Raw genomic sequence first — 22,348 nt, 5'->3', positions numbered from 1 at the left:
ACTTACTTGTTCATTAGCTCACTAAGTAATCAATTAATTCATTCAATCGTCCGAATTGCTCGACTCAATTAAATAAATAAACTATAAATGAAAATTTGTACCTATTCACTGTTTTTTTATGTTATTGAAAGCGGCTTGAAATGAAATGAGATGATATTTATTTGCTCGGCATTAATTTTCTGTAAAAGCACTTTCATTTTATTTAGCTTTACGGAGATGAAAGGAAACCAATAACTCTTATATTAGTCTAAATTAAGAAAATTGGTAAAATGTATAAGTAGATAACTATACCTCAGCCTAAGTTACTCAGGTCAAAATATAATGATGAATAAAAATAATCATCTGCGTGGATTTAGGTTTGGAACATTCCGTGGGAACTGTTTGATATTCTGAGGTAAAAAGAAGCGTGACGCCACTCTCTAGGTTTTTTTTTTTTTAAATTCAGATACAAGTTAGCCCTTGACTGCAATCTCAGCTGATGGTAAGTGATGATGCAGTCTAAGATGACTGATGGCGGGCTAACCTGGAAGGGGTATGGCAGTTTTTATTAAACCCATACCCCTTTGATTTCTACACGGCATCGTACCGGAACGCTAAATCGCTTGGCGGCACGGCTTTGCCGGTAGGGTGGTAACTAGCCACGGCCGAAGCCTCCCACTAGACCAGACCAGAAATTTAGAAATTATAAAATTCCAAACCCCTGCCAGGAATCGAACCCGGGACCTCCCACTAATAAGACCACAGCGCTCACTGCGCCAGGGAGGTCTTTAAATATTCCTAATACCTATGCAAAAATCACGTCAACCTGATGTTACGTGATTGAAGGACAAACCAACAAACTAAGAAACAAAAGCACTTTTACATTTATAATATTGGTACCTAGTGATTAAATAGTCTCTGTATGTCTTCGGATTAATCTTATCACGTCATTTTCAATTTTCTTGACTTTCGATACGGGCCACTAGTTGGCCTGCCTTTGTCACACCAAAATAAGACAAGAAATATTTGAGTTAAAATAAAAATTATGCGTATCACGTACTTAATTGTGTCCGTTTCGCAATTTCTCCTAATTCTCTCGCTGGCAGTTGGCACTCGAAGCAGAAAATACGATTATCTACTATATTAGATAGTCTCTGTTTGTCCTGACTAAATTGAACAATTTCAGTTTGAATGAAAGCCAAAACAAATCCAGTTATGTTGACGCTCTATTTACTCTATACTTTAATAACCAGTTGCCAAAATTCTAACAGCAAAATAAATACTATAAATTGGTATGCTCCGCTGGTCACACTGGAATTGCAGACACAATTTATTTTTAAATTTTCTTAAAAAATCCCATAATCAGTTGTCAAAATTCTAACAGCAAAATAAATACTATAAATTGGTATGCTCCGCTGGTCACACTGGAATTGCAGACACAATTAAATTTATTTTTAAATTTTCTAAAAATCCCATGGGAACCTTTTTAATTTTCCGGGATACAAAGTAACCTTTATCAATATCCAGGTCTTTAACTAGATCCATGCAAAAATTCACCTCGATACGTTGTTCCCAGCGGTGTGTTTGAATGACAAACAGATATACTTTCGCATTTATAATATACCTACCTAAGTATGGATTAGTACCTATTTAGTATGGAAATGGATTTTAAAACTAAATTATTTTTTGTTTCCGAACCTCAGAATAACCTTTAAAAGTAGCCCTAATGTGACTTTTACTGTTAAAAAGAGATAGCTAAATGCATTTAAGCTCTTAACAGAACGTGACAAAATGATTGTTTTTGTCCTTATCACCGTGACCACTTTTTTTGTTTGTCTAAATGTATTTGTACGTGAGATCTTGACAATCAACGTGAAGTGAGGTTATGTTGACTCAAGTATTTTAAAGAAATAATTGGTTTGTTTTGTTGTTTTGTTGTTTTTTAAATTATTGTGCAATGGTGGGTTGCAGTATACTAGGCTACAATAGCCGAAGCGAACGTAAAATAGACGGAATAACATTTCACAAGTAAGTACCTCTGCTTGAGCGAGAGGGACTGATGTGCTGAGGGGGCCACGCTAGATGCATATCTGTACATATCTGTGATCAGAACCCAAAAGCTAAATGATTAATGTTTTAATCGGACCTCTGTCAAAACTTCGAATGGCAGAAACGGTTTATTAAGGTGGCAACATTTCTGAATTAGCGCGGGAAATGAAATGTCAGCCGGACAAAATGGCGGCAGTTTGCGCTGGTTTTTGTTTCCACACTGGCTGAAAGAGAAATACCAAGTCAATAAAGGAAGAGTGAACTAGAGTGAGGGATCTCTCGGTTTGATCCTGAATCTCATATCATCATATTATTTCTTATGCAGCAGACTCTCCCATCATTTTTCTTTTAATGAATATAGACCTTACAACTAGGCTCTAGTAAATAGTAGCTATTGTAATCCGCTCATAAAAAACCACCTGCAATTAATCAGAACAAAGACGTCCTAATAAAGAGCCGTCTAGAAATAGGACATTACATTTAGAGCGCTTGTTATTAGAATTCTCGAGAACAAAAAATAGATTAATCGCCATTTGACAGCTGCGTGGGGATCGTAATTAATGTGGCAAAGACCAGTAGGAGTAGTGAAAACTTATACTAAGGAGAAAAGAGAGGAAAATTGTGCGATTAGGATTTTCCTTTGGGTTTTTTATCGTCGTCCGCACATAGTAGTTGGTATAAATCCGTGTGTCCGTAACTTTGAAATTAGTCTCGGGAAAATTAAAGAATTTTTTAGTAGGTAGTAGGTACTTATGTTTGTAATTCTACGTTAATTCTTAGTTCTTTTTGTAAGTCTATTCTTTATAACGGACAGTGAGGTGATTTTATGAGGATTGTTTGTAGTAATAACGCATTCTATTTTTATGATAGGTATTTATATATTGTGTAATTTATTGTGTATCCATATGTACGAACACCCTTTAGTTATCTCTCTCTTTCACTGTACGTGCGTTGTGTGTGTGTGTGTGTGTGTGTGTGTGTGTGTGTGTGTGTGTGTGTGTGTGTGTGTGTGTGTCATTGCTGAGGACCGTGACAATATATAAAACGTTCAAAGTTACTACCGCGTAACTATAATATAATTGGTTCAGTAGTTTCAGAGTTTGTAGATTACAAACAAACAAACAAACAAACGAATCTCTCTTCTTTATAATATAGAGATTTTTAAAGATAATACTATGATGGTCACCCATCCAGTTGCCGAATTAGATCAATGTTGCTTGCTCAGCGCAATACACCTACTCCCAGTGGCGTGCAGGTCATAGAGGCATAAATGCACTGCTTACCCAAGGTTGTAATAGCTCAATGCATATTTTTCATTATGACCTGTCAGTAAACAGGTTCTTACCTAACTAATGCCTACCCTGGCTTCAAACACTGTGCACGCCACTGCCTACTCCCATCATTACTAGGCTACGCGTTCCTCAAAAAATTATGATTTTTGTAGAGTGTCATAAGCAAGTTAAGTAGGTATAGGTTATAACTAGCTTATCGAGGGAAATAGACAAAAAAATCTTTAATCGTGGTCAGGCATTACCCGATCTTATGTCAAGGGACCACACCTCGTTAGGCTAGGATTAGGTACGAAGAAATACTGGTCCCGACTGTCTGAAGGCAAAATCCCGCCTGACTTACTGAGTTTTATTTCATAATGGACTAGAGACCCGCCCCGGCTTCGCAAGGGTAGCTTTATTACAATTTTCGTAGGGATCTTTAATTTTTTGAAAATAAAATATATCCTATGTCACTTAGGATTAGGAATAATGTAGCTTTCTAATGGTGAACGAGTTTTCAAAATCGGTTTAGTAGTTCGAGAGATTACCCCCTATAAACAAACTTACAAACTTTACCTCTTTACTCTAACTTACATTTTGTCATATTTTAGCTGCCAATCGTTTGCCAATTGCCCTTATTGGATTAATATCTAGAACACTCAGATATTCTGTCACGTAATTGTCACTTCAGATATTTTTGCCCCCAAGCGTTTTCAATTGGGTATTTGCCTACTTTTGAATTTGATAAATCATAGATTAATTATTGGTCTCGCTCTCTACTGATAAATATTATTACTTTATTTTAAACTAGGATAAAAATAATGACGTACCTACACTGAACAAAGTATTAAAATCCAACAAAGATTTACAAAGTTACAGGCATTTTAATTTTGGAGTGGGAGGGTCTTCTATGCCTTTCTCGCAAAACGAAAATTTGTATGAAACCGCACGAAGCTACTATGGCATTAGTAGGTGTGACGTCAAACTGCTGTATCGCTATCTCTGTCTAATCAGAAATATTTAAATGCTTATAACTTTTTTGTTATTTGATCGATTTAATTAATTTTTTTCAGTTTACGACATTATTTTTATTCTAGTTATAATAAACTAATAAAAAAATTAGAGTCAACTCAGGTATTTTGTCACGTTCAATAATGAAAATTGACACCTCTATATATATATTTTGGCCCCTCAGCGTTTTCAATTGCCCTTAATAATTTCCTGAATCTAGGATACTGAGGTATTTTGTCACGTCGGCTTCGCGCCGCCTCGGACATTTTTGGATCGCACGATTTCCTATTACGTTCGACCCTATTTCCGGCTCTTTCATGTTATGGATTTTAAGTAATGTAAAAGATGATATCTATATCCTTCATTATACGTGTATTAATAGTTTTGTCTTATTCCAGTCATCAACATCATCATGATCAACCCATCGCCGGCTCACTACAGAGCACGGGTCTCCTCTCAGAGTGAGAAGGGGTTTGGTCATAGTCTATCACGCTGGCCATGTGCGGATTGGTAGACTTCACACACCTTTGAGAACATTATGGAGAACTCTCAGGCATGCAGGTTTCCTCACGATGTTTTCCTTCACCGTTAAAACAAGTGATATTTAATTACTTAAAACGCACATAACTCTGAAAAGATAGAGGTGCGTGCCCGGGATCGAACCCCCAACCTCCGATTAGAAGACGGATGTCCAAACCACTAGGCTATCACAGCTATCACAGCTATCACATATATCCGTAGAATAAATCTTGACACTTTGATCTGCGTCAAAGTGGCACGCCGTCTCGGAAACAGTGTCACGCGATTCAGGAAATCGAGCTCCGACCTCGAAATGTCCGTCCCATTGGGGATCAATTTCCATTGCTGCGTGACATCAATTTAATCCTAATCTTGCCATTCTCTTCCATTTTGTGGGTTCCGTATCTCCTTAGAAAAAAGGACCACTTTAAAGATCACACCGTTCTCAGTCTGTCAAGACCGGTTTAAGGAATCAAAACCTATAAGGTACAAAACAATAAGGTACAAGGAAGGTTCGGATTCCCGTTGACCTTATTTTTTTTTTTAAATATTCAGATACAAGTTAGCCCATGACTGCAATCTCACCTGGTGGTAAGTGATGATGCAGTCTAAGATGATAGCGGGCTAACCTGGGAGGGGTATGGCAGTTTTTATTAAACCCATACCCCTTTGGTTTCTACACGGCATGCATCGTACCGGAACGCTAAATCGCTTGGCGGCACAGCTTTGCCGGTAGGGTGGTAACTAGCCACGGCCGAAGCCTCCCACCAGACCAGACCAGAAATTTAGAAATTATAAAATTCCAAACCACTGCCAGGAATCGAACCCGGGACCTCCCACTGTTAAGAACACAGCGCTCACACCACTGCGCCAGGGAGGTCGTCGAAATCTATCAGGTCTGGTCTGGTGAAAGACTTAAGCCAATTTTCACTCTTCTTTTAAACGTACTTATCAATGTTTTAAGTGACGAACATAACATATGTCGTAAGAGCATTCTCTATGCGCAAAAAATTTAAAGTATTGGCCCCGATTCTCTAGTCTCTCTCTAAATTAAATTTAGAGTAGCTGCATCCTTTTCTTTTTACTAATGCTAAAAAAGGAACGGAACATGACTTTCACATTTAAAGACTCTAAATTTTAGTGCACAATACAAATTTAAACAGTAGGTTCGCGAGTGCGTGCTAAAATCACGGGTTTTACCATCTAAAAATTAAATTTAGAAATGTCAAACTGCTTCTGTCCTTTTCATATTACAATAGTAAGAAGAGGGTGCGAATACTCTAAAATTAGGTTGTGCTTAGAATCGGTGCCTATAGAGTGGTTAAGGGAAGAGAATAAGGTCAGTGAGGGGGTGCTTAAGAAAAAGTTAAAGGGACAGTTCCTTAGGGACCCCCTTACAGTTTAATTTAATATTATTATTTGTTTTTATTTTAGTTTATTTTGTTTGTTACCTCAGATTGAGGATTGATCTCTGAAGCGTCTCAGGTGTACCTACGCTTGTTATAAAAATATTAAAAAAAAAACCTCCTAACAACTTTAACGGTTATTTGGTATTTTTTAGCAAAAACTGTCTGAAAATTTTAAAACTAGCTGATACCGGCGACTTCATCCGCGTGGAATTAAGTGTTTTTAAAATCCCGTGGGAACTCCTTGATTTTCCGGGATAAAAAGTAACTGTGTCACTCTCCAGGTCTTTATCTATACTATACCCATGCAAAAAAGCACGTTAATCCGTTGCACCGTTGCGACGTGATTGAAGGACCAACCAACAAACCGACAAACCAACAAACCAACAAACCAACAAACCACAAACCAACAAACAAACACACTTTCGCATTTATAATAAGGGTACTGAAAGGGTACTGATGTGTCCTACCTAACGACATAATATCATTCGAGTCGAGGGGTTGCCGGCTAAACCAATTTAAAAATTTCGACTATCATTTTCCTGTTCAAATGTTAAGGGCTCTGAATAATCCTTGTTCTATTTAAAACTAACTGCCTCGGTGAACTTCGTACCGCCTAACAGTCGATTCTTTTTCAGGCAATTTTTAAATTTTTTCTCTCCGTAAGAACCATCCTCGTACTTCAAGGAATATTATAAAAAAGAATTAGCGAAATCGGTTCAGCTATTCTCGAGATTTGCGATCAGCAACACACTTTGCGATTCATTTTTATATATAGAGATAAAAACCGGCCATGTACGAGTCGCACACGCGCACCGAGGGGTCCGTACTACAGAAAAGTTCCTTTTTTCCTTTTGAGGTACCGAACCCTAATTAATACGCCTCTGAGATATGTGCTTTAAAGCTCTTATAATTTATTTTTAAAATAAAAACACACACAGACGGACAGACGAAATAAACGTCAGACAGACGGACTAGATGAAACTAGGAGGGTTTCTTATTTTACTAGGGAACCCTAAAAAATGCATCGCTTTGGTAGCTTTTCTTGGACTCTCACAATGTGCTTTGAGCCTAAGGCCCGGTATCCACCTAAGAGGAGAGGAGATACGTTCAATCGACCAATCAGATTCAAAATAGATGACGTGAAAAAATTATCACGTCTTTTTTTTAAATCGGATTGGTTTACTGTACACATCTCTCCGCGCCGCTTAGGTGGATACCGGACCTAAGCCCCCAAGCCTGCAGGCTCAGCTAACCTCTTTATCTGTGTCAAAGAGACATCCTGTTTGGAAAACGGGTCTCAGGGGAAACAGGAAATAGAAATTTCAATGCCTTTAGTCAGGATATTTAGATCTTGATCGAAGGAATCTGCATCTATTGAGTGTGTTATACCTTTTTTTCCGCTGGTAAAAATGTTATTAGGCATGCCGCACAAGGGTGGGTATGTGGGACTCACTCGCGGTTTTTTTAACTGCCTTCAGCATACCCACTAAAAAACCCAGGCGGTACCGTCCGGCGTCAAGTATAAGACGTCTCAGGATCCCGGATGTCGGATGCAACTGAGACGTCCTGGCGTTGGACCGGCACAAGTTTACTCTACTATATCAATGAATCTTTTTCTTTACATGGTCCAATAGTAACAACATACATTACCTATGCGCTAGAGTCCAGTGTGTCTTAGAAATACAAAAAAACGGCCAAGTGCGAGTCAGGCTCGCGCAATGAGGGTTCCGTACAACAGTCGTATTTTTTCGACATTTTGCAGGATAATTCAAAAACTATGATGCATAAAAATAAATAAAAATCTGTTTACGAATGTACAGGTGAAGACCTTTCATATGGTACCCCACTTGATATAGTTATCTCACTTCGAAAGTTGAAAATACTAATTATTAGTTCATGACCACAATTTTTTTTTTGTGTGATCTAACCCTAAATTCACGGTTTTCAGATTTTTCCCCAAATGTCAGCTATAAGATGCGCGACTTCGTCTGCATGGACTACACAAATTTCAAACCCCAATTTTACCCCCTTAGAGGGTGTATTTTCAAAAATCCTTTCTTAGCGGATGTCTTCGTCATAATAGCTATCTGCATGCAATTTCAGCCCGATCCGTCCAGTAGTTTGAGTTTGTGCTAGATCAGTCAGTCAATCAGTCAGTCGCCTATTCCTTTTATATTTAAAATGACTACCTATGTAAAAAAATTACGCCATTGCCAAAATTCAACTAAAAACAGATTATTATCAGATTTTAACATTTTCTTTTCCTTTCTTTCCAGTTCATCTTCAGTTCGAAGACCCATCACTAAGAGACTACGTTGTCTACTCCATCGTGGGCGACTTCATCCGAGGCAACTTCACTCCAACCAGCTTCGCCGAAAGACCTTGCAGAGATGAGGAGCCCCTACCATTCTTCATACCGAAACATGAAAGAACAGTGCATAAAGTGTCATGGCATGATGTGGACTATAATAGTAGGTTTAGGACAAACAGTGATTTAGATGGTTATTACTTTAGGCCGAGGTTTCGGCGTGTGGAACGGTCGGTGTTCAAGTTTGGGAAGAGATACAGATATGTGCCGGCCAGCATAGTGAGGGGACCACTGGGAGAGCGGCCAGGGGTGCTGCTGCATTGGTCTCTGACGGACACTTCGCGTTTACACAGCGAGGAGACTAGTGTTGTTTTTAGGTGAGTCTACCTTGTATATGCTACCTAATCTCAGAACGCTGGCAAAAACGAAGACAGGTGATACTACTGATGATTACTGATATGATACCACAAAAAAAAACGAAAAAATAATTTAAAAATCCTATAATTTTGTAAAAATTTACGATATATTAAACGTCATATAGGTATGAGTGACAGAGAAAACGCTCTACAAAGCCGCAATCAGTACCCATATTATAAATGCCAGACTACTGATGATTACTGATATGATACCACAAAAAAAACGATATATTTTTTTAAATCCTATAATTTTGTAAAAATTTACGATATATTAAACGTCATATAGGTATGAGTGACAGAGAAAACGCTCTACAAAGCCGCAATCAGTACCCATATTATAAATGCGAAAGTGCGTTTGTTTGTCCAATCACGTCGCAACGGATTGACGTGATTTTTTGCACGGGTATAGTTAAAGATCTGGAGAGTGACATAGGCTACTTTTTATCCCGGAAAATTAAAGAGTTAGGTACCACGGTATTTTTAAAACCGAAATCCACGCGGACGAAGTCGCGAGCATCAGCTAGTTTGAAAAATACTAAATCATTAAAACTACAAAATGAGGCGTTTAGGTAGTACATAACGCTTAGTTTTTGCTAACATCCCGGGGAAGGACATAAGCTACTTTTTATCCTGATAAATCAAAGTGTACCCGCGGGATTTTTAAAACCCCAAAACGAAGTCGCGGACATCATCTAGTTCCCCATAAATATACATAGTATGAAGAAAAATCCTGTATTCATTCGGTGGGTAAATACCCCGCTGAGCCAAATAGGGTAAACTCCACAAACACGACATTTCCCGAACCTTACAATATCGCTGGCGGATATAATTAAGCCTACGTAAGCCGAAAACGTGACACACTGCCGCAAAGGACTTCCCACGGTTCCACCAACACTGGTGGAAGGTTTAATTAAGTTTTGAAGTAGGTACGGTTAACCGGCGATAAGACGGAGACAATAGGTACTTTGTACCTTTTGTTTATACAGCACTACCATCGATAGGTATAAATGACAAGATAAGCCCAAGATCTAAATATATAAAAGGAAAAGGTGACTGACTGACTGACTGATTGAATGACTGACTGACTGATCTGTCAAGTGTCAACGCACAGCTCAAACTACTAGACGGATCAATGGACAATAGGTACTTTGTACCTTTTGTTTATCTAGTCACTACCGTCGATATAAATGACAAGATAAGCCCAAGATCTAAATATATAAAAGGTGAATAACTGACTGACTGACTGAATGACTGACTGACTGATCTATAAACGCACAGCTCAAACTACTGGACGGATCGGGCTGAAATTTAGCATACAGATAGCTATATGACGTAGGCATCCGTGTAAATCTTTGTTGGATTTTAATATTTTTTCAGCGTACGTCATTATTTTTATCCTAGTTTATAATAAAGTAATAATAAGTATTTATCAAATTCAAAAGTAGGAAAATACCCAATTGAACTCCTCATGCGCCATTTTAATTTTTATGTCAAATTTCAGGTCAAAAGTACGATTTTAGTCCTTATTTTAAAGACTGACTGACTGACTGACTGACTGACTGACTGACTGACTGATTGACTGACATATATATCAACGCACAGCCTAAACCGCTGGTCCTAAAGACGTGAAATTTGGAGGGTCTATTCTTTGTAAAGAGTAGGTATCCACTAAGAAAGGATTTTTCGAAATTCTACCCCTAAGTGGGTTATAGGGGGATGGAAGTTTGTATGAAAGTCCGTCATTTTTCAAGTTATTTGCATGAAAATTGGTATTTGGGTTTTCGGTCACAAATGAAGAAATACGTGTTTCAGGATTTTTATTATTTTTATTTAGGACGGCATTCCGAACCAGTGGTAAATTAAACCTGACTATTCATAAGCACTTTTAAAAAGTTTACATGAATAAAAAAACATTCTATTCTATTCTATTCTATTCTATTATAAAATTCGCCCATAAGGGTGGTAAAAAGGGGATGAAAGTTTGTATGGGAAAGTTTTAATTATTGATATCATTAACTTGAAATTTGGAAAGTAGGTTTTTTTTTTTAGGTTAGGTGTCAGCTAAGAAACGACTATGAGAAAATCCTGATGTTATAATGTTTGTTTCTGAAATAAAAATGCCATTTGTTTCCTGTAAGCCACGCGGGCGAAGCCGTGGGCAGAAGCTAGTGCTATAATATGAATAATATGATATTTTGCTGGTGAATGACGCAAATGACGCATTCATGTCGTTAGTGGCGCTTGATTACCCCCATTTACAGAGTTTGCGGGTTTTACGAGTCTAACAACCGAAATTGCTTTTTGATTTATAACTTGTGAACATGATTACGAAGTAAAACTATAGCTTTAACTATCCTCGTATATACTTAAAACTAGCTTATTCCCGCGACTTCGTCCGCGTGGACTACACAAATTTCAAACCCGTATATCTCCCCCTTAGGGGTTGAATTTTCGAAAATCCTTTCTTAGCGGATGCCTACGTCAAAATAGCTATCTGCATGCCAAATTTTAGCCCGATCCGTCTAGTAGTTTGAGCTCTGCGTTAATAGATCAGTCAGTCAGTCAGTCTTAGAAATTATAAAATTCCAAACCGAATCGAACCCGGGACCTCCACCTTATAAGACCACAGCGCTTACCACTGGGTCGTCATACATGTGTAGTTCCAAGGTTACACGAGCGCAAGTCTTCAAAGATTTGTATTAAAAATTTCTAGATATAGTAATAAGCAATAGGTACGAAGTGACGATTAAAAATAATTAAATAAATAAATACTAGTTATGGAATTGTGTTTTGAATCTTCTTGCAAATATTTGTATGTTAATAATAATCATTAATCTGTATTTAATATGTAATTTAATTTAATTTTGTTAATTAGCTTTAGGAAATGTATGATAATTTGTATGCATGCTGTGGTTGCCTATAATAAGCTTGTCATTTTGTGAATGTATTTTAAATAGTTAAAATTGTTTTTGTGACTGTTTTTGTGAATGACTAAGCTGTTGGTAAACCCAATAAAGAAAATAATAAAATCTTTGAGTCCGTCTAACTTTAACTTCACCTAACTTTCCCCGATTGCCATTTCAACCTGTCGCGTTCTAAACTTTCGTTTGGAACGCGAGAATTAACCCCTCTTAAATCATCCAGTTACGTAATCGTTGTTATTTCACGTATATTTGCGAACGTAGGCTCGTTAATTACAACACCACTCTAATCAAGTAATCCTCTATTGTTATCATTAGTTACAATTGGAAGCAAATAACGTTTCTACTCGTGTAAATTTGCGCAAATATTTCATTTGTAACATATTTACCTAACTACTCACATAAATGTTTAATTGGGTATTTGTCTCTAATTTTTTTATGATAGAAATTTTACTAGATGATGCCCGCCACGTGGAATTAGGTTTTTTAAAACCCCTTGGAAACTCTTTAATTTTCCGGAACAAAAAGTAGCCTATGTCCTTCCCCAGGATGCAAGCTATCTCTGTACCAAATTTCATCAAAATCGGTTGAACGGTTGAGCCGTGAAAAGCTAGCAGACAGACAGACACACTTTCACATTTATAATATTAGTATGGATTATAAACTAGGATAAAAATAATGACGTAAACTGAAAAAACTAATTAAATCGATTAAATAAAAAAAAAGTTATAAGCATTTAAATATTTCTGATTAGACAGAGATATAGTAGCTTCGTGCGGTTTCATACAAATTTTTGTTTTGCGAGAAAGGGATAGAAGACCCTCCCACTCCAAAATTAAAATGCCTGTAACTTTATAAATCTTTGTTGGATTTTAATATTTTTTCCAGCGTACGTCACGATTAATCAAAAACTATTATGCATAAAAATAATCAAAAATTTGTTTTAGAATGTATAAGTAAAGTCCTTTCATATGATAACTTATTTGGTATTGTAATCTTCCTTTGTTAGTTGAAAATACTAATTTTCACGTTTTAATTTATTTTTGTGATATAACCACAAATTCAAGGTTTTTGAATTTTTCTCCTTCCGTGTGCTATGAGACCTACCTACCTGCCAAATTTTATGATTCTAGGTCAACGGGAAGAAGCCCTATAGGTTTCTTGTCAGACAGAAAACGAAGTGATCTTATAAAGGGTTCGTTTTTCCTTTTGAGGTACGGAACCCTCGGTGCGCGAGTCTGACTTGCACTTAGCCGTTTTTTTAAGTTGCCCACTTACGAGAAAATCTCCGTAAATGGCATCACAGTGAACATTTTCTCACCCTATGAAATCTTAAAAGTATGCCAAAAGAAAATCCATTCGTAAAACCCTTACCTATTTAAAAACCCTGAGCACGTGGCAGGTAGTGGGGGTAATAAGCGGTGGAAGTTTGCGCTTAACTTCGACTACTCAACGTCAGAGAGGTGCCGAGTACTAGAGGCATATCCCGCAAAATAGCCGAGCCTAGCTGATGGTTATTAACTAGAAGACCGCTCGTGATCACATTGCTACACTCTTCCTTGTTGTGATTGATCTATGCTTTTTAGCTTATTGTGAGAGAGTGTCTGCCAACCAGAGATGATTGCGATCGTCTGTTATATAGCTTTAAAGAGCAGCAGCCTATTCGTGAAGTCGGGGGTTCGACCCGGGCACGCACCTCTAACTTTTCCGAGTTATGGGAGATTTAGGCAATTATATGTCACTTTTAACGGTGAAGGAAAAGATCGTGAGTAACCTGCATGCCTGAGAGTTCTCCATAATGCTATGTGAAAAGTGTGAAGTCTGCCAATTCGCAGTTGGCCAGCGTGGTAGACTGTATCCAAGCCCATCTCATTCCGAGAGGAGATCCTTGCTCAGTAGTGGGTGGTGAATGGTGATGGATTGATCATGATGATGATGATGATGATAATAAATCATTAAGTATGAGAATTTTTTGACATCTGATGTATGGGGATTGCATCTCTATGGACTATAACTCAATGCATAACACAGCATAAATTCATCGTTGAAAGACTTATGAAGTTTTACTTGCGATCAAACTTGAAGCTTCAATACCTTTAGGATATAACGTCAGACTCTGACTTAAATATTATTCTTACAATACCTTGGCTTGTGGGATATTTACAGTTTTACCCGTCCTTTTCTGGTAAGAGGTTTCTGCCGTGCTTCAGAAGCCTCTTACTAGAAGGTTGCGTGTTCATATCACGTCGGGGTCACCAGTACCCGTAGTATAAGAATTGAAGTCAAATATTCAATGCCACTGATTTTAATTTCGCAATGTTTCCGCTTGGAGCGCTGGCTGTAGAAGTGTAGACAAACTTGAGCTTTAAAACAAGGCATTTAAGATCCAGTTTACTGTAACGCGGAAGTATTTCGACTCTCGAATTTGGTTTGGTTTGGTGAGACGTAAAGTACATTATAGTTTTGAGGGATTACGGACGGTCTTTTAGCGGAAGTCGTATGAAATAAAAATGCACCAATGTAATGCTGTCTGTGTACTGTGATAAATTTTAGTAATAAATAAATAAAAAACTTTTTTATTCGAATAAACTTTTACAAGTACTTACGAATAGTCGGATGCTTCTATCATAGGTATACAATAGGTTTTAGTTATAATAATAAGTTACTTTAAGTTAATTTTGATGTTATTAGTTAGTAGAATATGGCGCCTACAGCTTGTTAGCTTACAACTCGTTTGATATGGTACTTATACCGGCAAAGCCGTGCTGTCAAACGATTTAGCGTTCCGGGAAGATGCCGTGTAGAAACCGTTAATTGAGTACGGGCTTAATAAAACTGCCATATCATACAAGTTAGCCCTCTGCCATCTTAGACTGCATCATCACTTACCACCAGATGAGATCGCAGTCAAGGCGTAACTTGTATTGGAATAAAATAAAATAAACCCTTTCATAAACACAACCCGTACATCATAATCAAGCCATTACCGGCGCACTACTGCGCCGGGTCTCCTCTCAGAGTAAGAAGGGAGTAGGCCGTAGTCTGCCACGCCTGGCCTAATGGAGATAAACTTTACACACCTCTGCAAATTTCCTCACGATGTTTCCTTCAACGCTAAGCAAGTGATATGTAATTGTTATAAAACTTCTCTTCCGATCATATTATATATCTTCCGATATAAATAATAGAGAAGGTAACGAATTGAGTTGGTTCAATCATTATTACAGTGTGAACCTCGATAAAGTGCCACACCGAAAACAGTGAAACTAGACCATAAATAGGCTATAGTGGAATTTCAAAAAATCCTTTCCTAGTGGATACCTTCTCTTTACCTACAAAGAACACACCCACCAAATTTCATGTATCTAGGACCAGCTGTTTAGATGTTTAGGCTGTGCGTTGATATATAAGTTAGTCAGGACTCTAAATTTTATATATATGGATACTACGTTAGTCCCCGCGTGACATAGGGATGACATTTCTTTGTTTACATATTTAATGACGTCACATCATGGCTGACAGCGTTTTCTGCGTTTCAAATAAAAATAAAAATTGTGTTTTTTTAAATTGGATTTATATATCCATCCTGCGTTTTTAATAATTGTTATTGATATATTTCGTTGTCTTAAGCAAAATACTATAATAAATAATCATTTATTGGACGAAATTAGATATGAGTCAAGTAGCCTATTATTGTAAAAAAATGGAATTTCAAAAAAAAAAAATATTGGTATATTTTTACGACACGTTGTCCCCGGATTGAAGCCATCTGGCACCGTTTTTATTATCATTATTAAAATTCTGAGGCAGCTGACATAAAGTGTAGTATATAGTAATATTTTTGAATAGTTAAGTATAATAATAGGTATAAAGAATTTGTTTTTATTTTTTCCATCTCTCATAATAATCCACAACGCTTGCAGACTCCTAAGCTGTTACTAACGTTGGTTTATGTGTGTCGTAAATCTTGTCTAGGGAAACTAATTTGTATGGATATTAAAACCGCTTTTACTTTATGCGCCGTTTGTTTAACTTTGAAGGATAATTTACACGGTCAATGGCGTTCACTTTATAGAGGCTAATAAGCACTGCTTACCTTATGGTTTTACTCTAACAGAATGATCTCTCATTATATATAATCTCCGGACTTTTTAATTATTGTCGTGTTTTGGTCGTGTAATCAAAAGTAAACATGAAACACTTAGGAATCACATCGGATGTCTATCAGAAGTTTTATTCATATAAGTATGTTATGCTCTAAAACAAAGCATAGGCAATAGGCATACTATTGTTTCCGCAAGTCCTAATCTTAAGTTAGAGTGGAATATATTTTCTTTTATCATCCGATATCATGCCTGAGGCCCAGTGGCATGCACAGGAGTTCAAGCCAGGGTATGCATTTAGGTATGAACTTATTTTACGGCAGGTTATAAAGAAAATAAGCATTGATTTATTACAATGAGGGTAAGCAGTGCGTTTATGCTTCTATGAGCTGTACGCCACTGTGTGAGGGATATTAATAAACACAGGTAAGTACCATTGTTGAATGTTTAATACCTCTACAAATATTCTTAATCCGCAATCTTGTGGTATTTTCGTATACACCGGTGTATAAGTGTATAATTAGCGCGTTCGTTGAAGAACGTTCGTAGCTCGCACAAGAGAGCTCATTAAGGCAAGGGTCAGCAGAGTACCAATTAGCGAATTATACCCCGAAATAGCCTGGTCATATGAAAACTGGAAATCTTGAATGAATTAAATACCTAATATTATGATTAAGTTAAGGTACTTATGGTTTAAGGTGGAGTGTTGTTCTCAACTTTGGCACCAAACTCTTCCATCTTTTTTTTAAATAGAAATAGCGAGCGGGTCACCTGCTGTTAAGTGATTACCGCCGCCCATGAACATTTGCAGCACCAGAGGAACCGCCGATGCGTTGCCGGCCTTTTAGGAATTTGTTGGTTCATGTTAATCAACCGATAAACATCCACTACTGAACATAGGTCTCTTGTAGGGACTTTCACACGCCACGATCTTGCGCCGCTTGAATTCAACGGCCCACTGCAACTCGTTCGATATCAGTAGGGGGGCTCCAACCTGTAGGGGATGATTAGAAGAATAATAATGAATACAGGTACCATTTTAGAATGTTTAATACCTCTACAAGACGTATTCTTAATCCGCAATCTTGTGGTATTTTCGTATACACCGGTGTATAAGTGTATAATTAGCGCGTTCGTTGAAGAACGTTCGTAGCTCGCACAAGAGAGCTCATTAAGGCGCGGGTCAGCAGAGTACCAATTAGCGAATTATACCCCGAAATAGCCTGGTTATATGACGGAAAACTGGAAATCTTGAATGAATTATTTATTAAGGCAAGTTTTGTAAGGTACCGTACCTTACAAAAGGTGGAGTGTTGTCCACTTTGGAACCAACTCCCAGTTTTGGGCACAGTCTTGTTACAGAAAAATCCTTTCTTTTATGAAAAACCAAAATCACAAAAATTAATTTGAATTTACTTATTATTAAGGTTCGCCAATTTCTGGACCCAACGATGTATGGGGGATGGTCGGTCTCCATTATCTAAATGTATAAAAGGAAAAGGTGACTGGCTGACTGACTGACTGACTGACTGATCTATCAACGCACAGCTTAAACTACTGGAAGGATCGGGCTGAAATTTGGCATGCATATAGCGATGATGACGTAGGCATCCGCTTAGAAAGGATTTTTGAAAATTCAACCCCAAAGAGGGTGAAAAAATTTGTATAGTCCGCGCGGACGAAGTCGCGAGCATAAAGCTAGTGATAATATAAATGTTGCGCAAAATATGAAAAACATAAATTCATAAGGTGAAAACACGTAACTCATCTCATCGAGGAGCCCCTACGTGAGACCGAAATGAAATTTCACTGTATCACTTAACAGAACAGAGGCGCTGATACCTCGGGGCGGGCACGTGTTGAAAACTGTAGCTCCGAAAGGTTTAATCTTTAGCCCGGTCTCTTGAGAATACCTTACATTTTATACAGTTATACAAATTGACTGCTAACATTATAAATAATATAATATAGTGGAAATCACTCACGGTAGTTTAAACGCTAAAATGACTGCTAACAATAGGGTCAAAAGAGATTGCCCATTTTCTTAGGAGCTTTGGGCCCCCCCTAATATAATTGTTATGTCACCATGGTTCTAATTTTATTTTGTAGACAAATAATTAACTCTTTATATTCTGCAAACGATTTCTATTTATTCACCCTGGTTATAAAGAAATCTTATTTTTTATATTGCTGATATTGAGGTTATATTTAATTAATACTTCTACAAAATAAATGCATGTTTACAATTCTAACTGTAATTGTGGATATTTTCAATAATAGAGTGAAAAAAAGTCGTTAAAAAACATAATCGTAAAAAAATAACACATTTAAAAAAAAATTAGTTTTGACACGACGCCACAAAAGAGGGCCCGTTCACGGGCGATCTCACAGGCCGGTGTGGTGAGGTTGATGATGATGAATTTACAGTCTTTTCAATTTGTATCTATTTTTTAATACTTTATTCAATCAATCAATCAATCAAGCAGCCTTTTTGCGTCCACTGCTGGACATAGGCCTTCCCAAGAGCACGCCACCACACACGATCCTCCGCCACTGCGCCAAGGAGGTCATCAAAATATTAGTCTTGTTGTTTTTCAAAACGTCGATGAACCCTTGAACAGTCGTTAGACACGTTTTTATTGTTCATGTGAATTAGGGGAGCGTAAAAGTAAAAGCAAAGTGTAAACATGCCGAATTATCCCGGGAGCGTCTTGTTGGAATGTTAACCATTGTTCCGGGAAAGGCAAAAGGCTAAACAACTTCGAACAAAGGAAAGGAAAAGACTTTTCTTTTCAAATGACTTTGAGCCACACTGACGGCTTAGGGATTAGGGCACGTGGATGATTACTCAGTAATGGACGCAGAATGGACGTAAAATGAACCAAAAGGTTAATTTATTTGCTATAATCCGCTGAAACAGGTGGAAACTTTATGGTGCAACATGCAGCATGCGAAATGCACCGCCCGCCCTCCCACTTTTAAACATGCAGGAAGAAGCAGCCACCAGGCAAGCAATACGCACCACCAGCACGCAGCACCTCACAAATCCCAAAACATACTTCATAATCAGAATAACTGTGTTCATCTAAATATATAAAAGTAAAAGGTGACTGACTGACTGACTGACTGACTGACTGATCTATCAACGCACAGCTCAAACTACTGGACGGATCGGGCTGAAATTTGGCATGCAGATAGCTATTATGACGTAGGCATCCGCTAAGAAAGGATTTTTGAAAGTTCAACTCCTAAGGGGGTGAAATAGGGTTTTGAAATTTTGTAGTCCACGCGGACGAAGTCGCGAGCATAAGCTAGTCTAAATATATAAAAGTAAAAGGTGACTGACTGACTGACTGACTGACTGATCTATCAACGCACAGCTCAAACTACTGGACGGATCGGGCTGAAATTTGGCATGCAGATAGCTATTATGACGTAGGAATCCGCTAAGAAAGGATTTTTGAAAATTCAACTCCTAAGGGGGTGAAAAAGGGGTTTGAAATTTGTGTAGTCCACGCGGACGAAGTCGCGAGCATAAGCTAGTTGTAAATAATTATGTTTCTTTGTATATACAAAACTTAAGTTTAACTTCTATTGTAAATAATGTGGGTTTATTATATCATAGTGTGTACATAACTCTTGTTTTTATTTGAACCACCTCTTGGTAACCCACAAATTCTAGCCCCATAAACTACCACTATACAAAAAGCCTTTAGAGCCTCAATAGCTCAACGGGTAAAGCAGTGGACTGAAAACCGAAAGGCCGACGGTTCAAATCCCGCCTGTTGCACTATTGTCGTACCTACTCCTAGCACAAGCCTGACGCTTAGTTGGAGAGGAAAGGGGAATATTAGTCATTTAACATGGCTTCTTTAAAAAAAAATCACATCGTTTTATTACTACAGTCCAAAACCCTAATCACACTGATACGAATGACATCATCTACGTGGATATACCTAAGTTTTTTTAATACTTTGAGAACTCTTTGATTTCCCGGATAAAAAGTAGCTTATGTCACTCTCTGTCTTTAACTTTATATCCATGCAAAAAATTACGTTGACCCATTTCTCCGTTTGCAATGTGACTGAAGGACAAGCCAACACTTTCGCATTTATAATAATATAGCTTTTTCATTTTTAAAATTTTAACATTTAGTTATAACTTAAATACAAAAAAAAACGATATATAGTATATACATATAGAAAAAACTTATCACTAAAAAATTTATATTTTTTAATATTTTCATGATTTTCTAGAAAAAAGTCGTAATAAGCTTTCCATTATAAATATTGTTTGAGAACAAACTCATCATACTGTAGAGAACGTAGAAAGGAAAATACAAGCTAGTTGCGAACGGTCAAAAGAAAACTTTACAAAGAGCGGCCACCAGAGGGCGGGGCGACTCGACGCCTTTGTAAGCTTAAGATATTGTTCGATGTATTACAAATATTCAACAATACGGTATTATGAGAGGGTATATTTTATATGCCCGTGTGGAATTTAAAAATCCTGTGAGAACTCTTGGATTTTCTGGGATAAAAAGTAACCTATGTCACTCTCCAGGTCTTTAACTATATCCACGCAAAAAAAGAATCGTCATAGCCTAGTGGTTAGGACGTCCACTTCCTATTCCCGGGAGGTCGGGGGCTTGATCCCAGACACGCACCTCCAACTTTTCGGAGCTAGGTATGTGCGTTTAAAAAATGAAATACAGGATCTAACTAGAACGCTGGCAAAAACGAAGACAGGTGATGGTACTGATGATTACTGATATGAAACCATAAAAAAACCGCGAAAATATAAATAAAAAATCCTATTATTTTGTAAAAGTTTACGATATGTTACAAATAAAACATGTGACTGACGCCAGAGGTCAACGAACTGTTAGGAGGTCCGCTTCGACAGTCTTTTGAAAAAAAAACCACAAGAAATGTCCAACGAATTTAATTTGGAAATTCACACACACGGAACTTTTACTTCACGCGAATACAGTAGTTTCAGTGTTAACTATTCAATATGGAAATGTGGACTGCTTCGCCGCCTCGCGGGTTGTTCGCTTTATATAAATTGAAATGCTGAAGCAGCGAATTAACACATCATGTTAAAATTATTAATTTATAACATTTCCCCCCTTTAAACGAAGCTTTAATTTAAAATAAAGCGTAGTAAAAAAAAAGAAAAGGAAAAGGAGAGAAATGGTAAAATATTCTACATAATTTAATTATTTGTAAGATTTCTTTTGGATGCACTAAGATTTCGAAGGTCTACAGATGCGTTATCTTCATCATCTGTTATCTGTGACATTTCAATAGAACTTTGGATTTTGTTTTCTTTATGCGAAATCTTTTTGCGATTACATTGGTAAAAATTTGGATGCAGAATTCGTTGCAATTACGTTGTTTAAAACATTTGACAATCTTATAACATAAAAATAGAAAAATTAACGAAATAATTATATAAGTAAAAGCAGAGTAATACGAGCTATATTTTATAAAATGAGATTCCTCTTGGATCCTGTTGATTTGCAACTCAAGATCGTTGAATTGGTTTATCGAATTTTTTAAGGAATCTAAATTAATATTACTTAGGTTAATAGGTGATAGAAGAGGAATCGTTTTGTTAACAATCTCTTGGTTGCAGCAGTTATCATTAGTTATATCAAAATTAATATTAAAGTTATATTATCAATAGTTAAATTTGAAATGGTAGAAGGTATAAATTGAATCGTTTAAAGTAACCAATGCAACCTTTGTTCAGTTTTAATATTCCAGTGCCAGATATAGAATAATCCTTAAAGTTATCATTACAATTGATAGTTAGTTTGCTTGTTTTTGACTGTACAAATATCCATTGATTATTTTTAATTTATGCCATATGTCAATAAGACCATATAGGATTTTCGGTTCACATTCCCTTGGTAAAGATAGAGTTACTTCAGTTAAAAGTTTTGTCTCGCATGAAGGATTCGAATTTACAGAATAAATTGACTCTAATTTACAGATGGAATTTTCACTATTTAAAATAGTACAATCTCTTAAAGTATCTAATAATACGTAATTTAATCTATCGTCAGTTATAGCTAAATAGGGTTTAGTAGGTTTGATTAAGGCCAAAACTTTTGGATTGTCCTTCGTAATGAGGAGTCGGGAGCGGGATTGTTTTATAGACGTTATACTTAACGGGAGAGACAAGAGGGATCTGTATTACAAATACTATCTATTGTTATAGAAATAGGAGACTAACTTAGATATATCTATAATGGTATGTATATTTTCTATACTTAGTGCTACAGGAAAATCTAAACCTTTATTGATTGAGTTTCTGTGTTTAGACAGTTCATCATACAGTTTTACAGGACTTAA

The 22,348-nt window shown here is 37.0% G+C and overlaps 2 protein-coding genes across 5 annotated transcripts in view; one reads left to right on the top strand and one right to left on the bottom strand.

The window, feature by feature from the left end:
• Positions 1 to 22,348, bottom strand: part of LOC117988377 (sperm-associated antigen 7 homolog) — a 396,860-nt gene that overhangs the window by 189,978 nt on the left and 184,534 nt on the right. The window lies entirely within an intron of this gene.
• LOC117988355 (uncharacterized) overlaps positions 1 to 22,348 on the top strand; it is a 206,731-nt gene that overhangs the window by 103,602 nt on the left and 80,781 nt on the right. For all 4 annotated transcript variants that reach the window (XM_069502879.1, XM_069502878.1, XM_034975485.2 and 1 more), the window contains exon 3: positions 8,515 to 8,923. In XM_069502879.1, coding sequence (XP_069358980.1) covers positions 8,515 to 8,923 — 409 coding nt within the window. The remainder of the gene's footprint in view (positions 1 to 8,514; positions 8,924 to 22,348) is intronic.

The sequence above is a fragment of the Maniola hyperantus genome, chromosome 14 (assembly GCF_902806685.2).
Source record: "Maniola hyperantus chromosome 14, iAphHyp1.2, whole genome shotgun sequence".
Taxonomy (NCBI): domain Eukaryota; kingdom Metazoa; phylum Arthropoda; class Insecta; order Lepidoptera; family Nymphalidae; genus Maniola; species Maniola hyperantus.
Note: the sequence above shows the minus strand (reverse complement) of the source record. Positions and strands in the feature narration are given on the sequence as shown.